The sequence below is a fragment of the Balaenoptera ricei genome, chromosome 1, assembly GCF_028023285.1.
Source record: "Balaenoptera ricei isolate mBalRic1 chromosome 1, mBalRic1.hap2, whole genome shotgun sequence".
In the NCBI taxonomy this organism is placed as follows: domain Eukaryota; kingdom Metazoa; phylum Chordata; class Mammalia; order Artiodactyla; family Balaenopteridae; genus Balaenoptera; species Balaenoptera ricei.
Window position 1 is genome coordinate 161,712,384 of NC_082639.1, and position 7,565 is coordinate 161,719,948.

Here is a 7,565-nt window from a genome sequence, read left to right on the forward strand (position 1 = left end):
CATTGTTTATTCCCTACCATGCCTTTTTCATAATTTGCTTTTATAATGTAAATTTAGAATTTAAGAAATGTGTAAAGCTGGTGTTTTGTTTGATGCTGATGTTTTTTATGTGTTGTACTTTTTAACCCTTAACATTGTTTGTATAATTTGAATGCAACAAATGAACTTGCAGTGAAAGTCCTTTACTACAGCCTCATTCAGTTGGAAAAACGAAACAAAACAAACAAAAAAAACCCCACATTAGGTAAAAAAGTTCATATACCCTGAATGATTTTTAGAGTGGATAAATTTGTTAAAAAATACTGCCCCCTCAGTCCAACTTTCTCTTTTTCCCCCACTGCTTGTTCCCATTCTTTTGAACTTCCTGGTTTCCTTCTTTTTTCTGAATCAATGAAAATAGCCCACATCTAAAAGATAAGCTAGACAGTTGAGTTATTACCTTTTATTTCTTGGTATTTGTTCTTTTTTCTTCTCTTCCTTCTGGTCCATATGCCTTCATCTACAGTATAAAACCTGCCCACATCTAGTGAACCTGCCTTTCTGAGCTTACTTCCTTTCTTCCTTCTCTACTTTCCATACTCTGGAACATCATCATGCCATCTACTTCTTGCTTATTCAGTAGAATTAACATGATGCCACTGATGTTCTGTATCAATGTGATATTCTGTGGATGTCCACATGGTCATGATATCTTCAGACTCTATTATGACAGGGACAGGTGAGTTATCATAGCCAAGGTCTTAAAAATGCAGATATTTGTTCTTGAACCTTCCATGTGTATGCAAACTCTTTGTGACCCTCTTTTCTGATAGGGATGGAAAAGAAGGCCTCTGCTGGATCAGTGGCCTCACTTACTCGAAGACATATTAATCTGCTCTAGGAAAGATACCACATCTGGTACAGTGGATGCAATAGGGGCTAAAATGCTTTTGGGTTTTCAGTAATCTACTGGAATTCTCCAGAATCCTAATTTTTGTAGTAGACAGACTGGTGAAGTACATGGGGATATGATGACCCCTCCTGCATCTTTAGTTCTTTAAGAGTGGCACAAATTTCTCCTTCTCCCCTACCCCTCAGTACATGATATTTTGAAAAACTTACCTTCTTTGCCTCCAGGGGGAGGGTATAGGTAGTATCAATGGCTTCTACTTGGCCTTCTTGGATAGGACAGCTCTAACCCCATAGGCCAAGGACCAATGTGGAGGTTGTACCAATGACCCATTTTGTCTATCCTGTTTATACCTTCAAAGATAATGGAAAAGGCCACCAAATGGCTTAATAGGGGGGCCATGATAGTTCCAGGTATCCCTGTCAACTCAAGCTCTATGTTCAATAATCCTTGGATTATTGTGCACCTCTCACCTGTGCACAGTTACCTATGTAAATAGACATAGGTCCTCTTAGAAGACTGGGGCACTCATTCCTGTGTATTCTTCCCAAGGTGTTGTAGTATCTTTACTCCTGGAAACTGTCTTTTTTCTTTAGTCGATGATTTCCAGACCTGACAACTGGCACAGGTCCAGAAACTGAACAAGGGATTGTAGCTTTTTGTTGGACCAAATGCCATCAGCCTCCTGATCATCCATCCTTAATTTCTTTTGATGGTACAAATTGCGTAGTAACTGGTTGGCTGCTCATCTATTTTCACCCTTATGAATGCCATGTTCTATTAACCATATTCCTAACTCTCAGGCACCTCTGGTTGTCTCTCTAACTTGCCACTCATTATGATGATTACATTTACTTAGCTTCTGAAGCATATAAGCCCCTCTCAGACTGCGATTGCTAAGAGTGAAACTTGTTCTTTAATGTTCTTCCCATCATCAGCTCTGGCCTTTGATATGGGTGCTCGTCTTGTTAGGATATTCCTTCTGACCTTGGTACATGTATCCTCCAGGCTTTCCCAGGCAACATAATCATTTGGTGAGGTTTCCAGCATGCGTGAGGTGCTTCCACTCCAGCATGCTCTCTTTTCTGAGTCACTTCATCTCTCCTTCTACCACGTGCCATGGCAACTCCAGCATTTGAATCTCATTGTCAGCAACATGTTTTCTATGCCTCAAGGAGACATCTGAGTATAGTACTTGTAGATACTATAGCCCATCAGTTTAATATTTTACCTGACTTTCCTGATGGCCTGTTTTATTTAAGTTTCTCATGCACTGTTTGTGGATCCTGACAGCATTCCCTTTCAGAGAGGTACTCAGCACCATGCCACGTCTATTATTCCAACCTGCAAGCCATCTTTTTTATTCTTTCTATGAGCTCTTTTCTAAAATATGTTAGAGGACAGTAAGTATATTCTTGGGGGGTTGGATGGACAGGTTTGAATGGGAGCAATGAGTCAGAGATTGTGGATTTATTTCACATCTTTACAGTCTCTCCCAGATGTACATCTCTGCATTTAGCCTGAAATCAGTGGAGTGTACCACTAGTACAATGAGACTTTGGGCCAAATTCAGCCTTCATGCCAAAATGGCTCCTAAATAGTGTCAAGTTTAGTGAATTGTCAATAAAATGAAACAAATCTTAAGTGCTTGTCATTCCACTGGAGCCTTTCTAAGGTTCCCCAGCCTCAGGCCTACAGAAGGGCAGCATAGGTCCTGGGTTTGGCTAAGTGAGCAGATGGGCAGAGAAGATGGCAGGACAGAAGGAAGCCTCCTACAAACCACACAGATTCTGGGAAGTGTTAATATAAGCATCCGACATGCTGACCCTCTTTCACTTTTATGTCTCACATCAAGATTGCGATTCTCCCCCTGTCATTGCCCATGGACATCATAAACTAATCAGTTCATTCCTTGGATTAAAAAGTGGTGATGCTATATACGAGTGTGATGAAGGGTACACCCTGGTTGGAAAGAACAAACTCTCCTGCACTTCTTCAGGCTGGTCACCTGCAGCCCCTCAATGTAAAGGTAACTCCAGCTCCCTCTTTAGCTTTGTGGGGGGGGAACTGTCTTGAAAGGCTTGAGAGCACAGTTTCTTCTCTGTCAGAGGCAGCAAAAAAATATTTGATTCAATTTGATTTATTTTAAATACTTACTATATTCTGATGGTACCCAAAGCAAAAATTACAGAAGGCACAACAGAAACATTAATCTCCCCTACTTCTTTCTCCCAGGTGCAAAATTCAGCCTTTGTGAGGCAGCCCCTATTCTTCGTTTCTTGTATGCTTCCAGAAATATTCTACAGGTGGTACATCTTATCTGAGTGTAGTTGTGACCCATAGCAAAACTGTCATGGAAAGTTGGTCTAGCATGAATGTCGACTCCCATGGGATAATTGCAAGCATCGTGGTGAGGTCACAGGTATTTCCATCAGAGCCAGTGCAGGGCACCACCAGCTCAGGACATAGGCATGTTGTGGGTGGGGTACTCCTAGTGTGCCAGCTGTGTGGCGACAAGAGGGGTAAAGATGGGGTCTGATTGTTACATGCACACTGGTTTAATATCACTTTGTCATCAACAACCGCAAGGATTACTTGCCACCATTGTCTCCATTGCACATGGGAGGATAATAGGCGAGAGGGAAAATCTTGTATCCAGCATCTTACAGAGATCAAGATATGGGAGATAGTTGACTTAATAGATGAGGATTTGGGGTCACATGCCCTTTTTATATTCTGTCATGTTGTTCAAAATTGTTATGTCCTTGGGCAAGTTACTTAACTTTTCTGTATCTCACTTTCTCCTAGATAAAATAGTGAGACTTAAATAAGGTAATCACATAAAGTACTAGCCCAAAGTCTAATACGTAGCCAATGCTCAATAAATATGTTAATGAAAATTATTTTTATTCTCAAGATGAAAGATAAGGTAAAACAATTAGCAGCACTTAAATATAGTTCATTCTTAGTACCGTAGAGTCATATCTTTTTCTTAGATCTACAGATTGCTTAAAATTATGTTTCCATTTCAGCTTTGTGTCTGAAACCAGAGATAGAACATGGAAGGTTATCTGTGGATAAGAATGGATATGTTGAACCTGAAAATGTCACTGTCCAGTGTGACTCTGGCTATGGTTTGGTTGGTTCCCAAAGTATCACTTGTTCAGAAGACAGAACGTGGTACCCGGAGGTGCCCAAGTGTGAGTGGGTAAGTGGCACAATTCAAGGCAGTTTACAATCTATCAAACCCTAAAATGGGTGTCTCCCTCAAAGCACTGTCCTGCCAGCAAAGGTGACATCTGACTTGTCAAGATTCATTCATACAAAGGAACTCTCAATTTTGCCTTGAAGCCCTCTGGTCAGAAAGGAGTGATGTTTTCCTGCTCTCACTTGAGAACAGGGAAAACTGAGCCCCTTTGGAGTGGAGGGTCTCAGAGACCTGGGGGTACTGACTCCTTAACTTTACTTTTCTAGGGGATATGGTATACTGTTGTCCCGTTTCTGGATGGTCAGCAGAAATAGTCTCTGTTCCCACAGAGGCTTTCTGCGAAGCCATCTCAGAAAAGAGTTATATTCCTCTTAGGAAGACGATGGTGGGGTCCAAGGTGTTTTCTGGTTTTCCTGCTCATCCACCAGTTCTAGGTGGGTCTTGGTCCTGAATCTGTAGTCCTGCCTTTATCAGCATGAACTATGTCCCCTAACAATTGGGAGAGAAGCCTTTTAAGCACACTCATCACATATTTCTCTTTTAGGAGTACCCTGAAGGCTGTGAGCAAGTGGTCAAAGGCAAGAAACTCATGCAGTGTCTCCCAACCCCAGAGGAGGTGAGATTGGCCCTGGAGGTGTATAAGCTGTACCTGGAGATTCAACAACTGGAGCTTCAGAACGATAAGGCGAAGCAAGCCACTCAGGAGTGTTGACTGTAATGTTTCCCACGAAGGGGAGGAAAATGTGCCTTGCTGCCTTAAATCCAATATGGATCACTTCAGTTAATCACCTTTACCATCTCTTTTACACCATCAATTGTGGTAATAATTATCTAGAAAGGATAATTGGTTAATATTTAGTGCTTTGAGACTGTAGAATTATTGATCATTTTCTGATTCATATTTTTGCTTTTCTGGACACAGAGTACACATTTTATCAATTAAAAAATTTACATATCCAACAGTATTTTGTCTTCGTGGTCATTAGGACTCTGTGAAATGAGGTCTATGAAAAAACCCATACATAAAGTTGATACATTTATTTTACGGTAGGGACCTTGGACATATGAACGTGGGTTCACACCAATACATTTCCCTGGATTGCCTTTACTCCACAGTTCCACATGTACAAGTCACTCAGGTGTTCAGTATTTAGATTAAACATCAACACACCCCAAAAGCCTTGTTTGTTGTCCCCCATTTGAAGCAGTCACGCCCTTTTCTAAACTCCCATGCACTTGGCCTCTGCCTCACTAATGCTCCCTTTTTGCTTTTGGCTTGTAAGAAGGGGATTCATGTCTGTGTCTGATCTCCTGATTCCATCCTCAGGAACAAACTCTGAAAGCCTGATGAGTGGAAGCCCACCCGACAGCCACCTTTGTGCTCCCAAGTCCTTGTTCTGATATGGTCCTCATTTTCCTTAATAGAAAGTAAAATGGCTCAAGCAACTACCCCCCACATGAGGAGAAACCCCATATTAATCACATTTATGTCTCGGGGTGTTCGGAGACTTCCTCCAACACTTGCATCCTCTAAAATCTCTCTCTCATTCATATCTCAGTTCCTTTGGTTGTTCTATTTCCTTTGTACACAGAACTCTATGGGGGAACAGTGACCTCTTTATTTTAATTCCCCCAAACATACTCCAATGAGACAAGGGTGTGTAGCAAACTTTCACTAAACTTTAGATAGGTTTGAATTGCTATAGTAACCTACTTAATATAGAAGATATCTGTCCATGGTCTTTTTTTTTTATTCACTATTTTTTAATTCCAATACTGTATTTCACTCTATGTATAATATGTTCATTCATCTTCATATAGAAATACTGCTAAGTGAGTTGCCATACCATGGTCTTAAAAGCCATTTGTCTGGTCCTTTTACTCAGAATTTCTTTTGGTTGATGTTTATTTTGGGTTTCTCCTGAGACAAGTGGGGAGCTACTTTCCTTGGGAGGTGCCCCAGAAAGCACTGTGATTGAGTGGGGTAGTAAGATGGGGAAGTGAGGACAGCCTCAAGAGGTCATTGCTGTTGCAAGCAGAAGCTTAATCATGCTGACTGCCTTCTGGGAGCATGGGGAACACAACTCCGAGTTGTCTTTCTAAGGAGGATGAGCCGGGGTATTTATTCACCAGTACCCTCCTCTCATTGGTAAAGACTTGCTCTAGCAGCACTGACGCCCAATCACATCCGACCCCACTGCGGGCCGGTGGGGCCGGCAATGAAACATCAAGGCAGAGACACACGGGTAGCCAATGGCTCTGTGGGGACGCTTGTGGGGACGCTTGTGGTAACCCCCAGAGCAGGGATGTGGGGAGAGCATAGATGATATCTTCTCCAGTTGCTTTTTCTCTGCGGACATGTTGTTCCAGTCTATGTTTTTTTCCCTACTCAAATTTCTCATTTGCCTGTATTAGACTTCTGCAACAGTTGGATTTTGTAGCCCTTAACACAATTCCCTTCATTTTTTCACAGTGAGCAGTTTAGTTCTTCATCCTCCATTGGGCTCTTTTCCAATTCTGGTATTTCTTGTTATATGAATTCTCACAAATCAAATATTTGCTCACACTGCCTACAAAACAGTTAAAATTCACCAATCCCCTGTAACAAATATTATTCCTCCTTTTTTGGTTTGGGATGTGAGGATGTAGTATGAGCCTCAGGGGTTCTTCATACACTTTGTGAATAGGATTGCATCATCATCTGCTCTCATTGTCCAAATGCCTTGTGTATTATAATTATCTTCACATTCATCATCAAAAATATGATCTAAGAAAGTGGAATATCCTGTTAAGAATGTGAGTGAGCTGAGAAGGCTTAGGAAAGCTTTTTTAGAAGAATCTGCAAGAGAGGAACTTGTTCAATTTGGTGCTCATTGAGGGTTTGTGTGAGAGGAAGAAAAGGGACCTGGATCTTTTATACCAAAAATTTAAAGTTTAGAACATATGGAAAAATAATTGCCATTGCCTTATGAGGAAGGAGTAGGGCAGATGTATTTATTTAAAAAAAAAATTGAATTGCCAGCATAGTCTCATGTTAGCAGGAGCTGTATAATTGTAAGCAAAGGAAACCCAAACAGATGTCCATTCTGTTTATGTCTGTGTCTTCCTGCAATGGTTCTCTCTACTTCCAGCATCAGCAAGGACTGGAGGAGAAGATGCTGGCCAGTTCCTTGGGATTAGATGTGGATAAATATCTGGCAATTGTTTCATTCACTGGCTTTTACTACTTCTCACTCATCTTCTCTCACCAGCAGGAGTGATTATATGCTCCCATCTCCCTCCTTTGCCAGCAAACTTCACTCAGAAAAGCCTTCATTCATTAAGTACTGTAATAATTTGAAAACCATGTCTTTGCTTATTTATTTTATTTTGTTATGTGCTGATTGAATTAATTTCCTATTTCATTATAATTTATATCATTTATTATTTATATCACATTATTTTTTTTACTATAGTATGTATCTTCTC

At 40.9% G+C, this 7,565-nt stretch overlaps 1 protein-coding gene across 4 annotated transcripts in view; it reads left to right on the forward strand.

Moving 5' to 3' along the window:
- The window catches only part of C4BPA (complement component 4 binding protein alpha), a 55,901-nt gene extending 50,839 nt beyond the window's left edge, over window positions 1-5,062 (forward strand). For all 4 annotated transcript variants that reach the window (XM_059905032.1, XM_059905025.1, XM_059905041.1 and 1 more), the window contains 3 exons: window positions 2,745-2,918; window positions 3,922-4,097; window positions 4,642-5,062. In XM_059905032.1, coding sequence (XP_059761015.1) covers window positions 2,745-2,918; window positions 3,922-4,097; window positions 4,642-4,809 — 518 coding nt within the window. In that variant the 3' untranslated portion in view covers window positions 4,810-5,062. The remainder of the gene's footprint in view (window positions 1-2,744; window positions 2,919-3,921; window positions 4,098-4,641) is intronic.
- The last annotated feature ends 2,503 nt before the right edge of the window (window positions 5,063-7,565 follow it).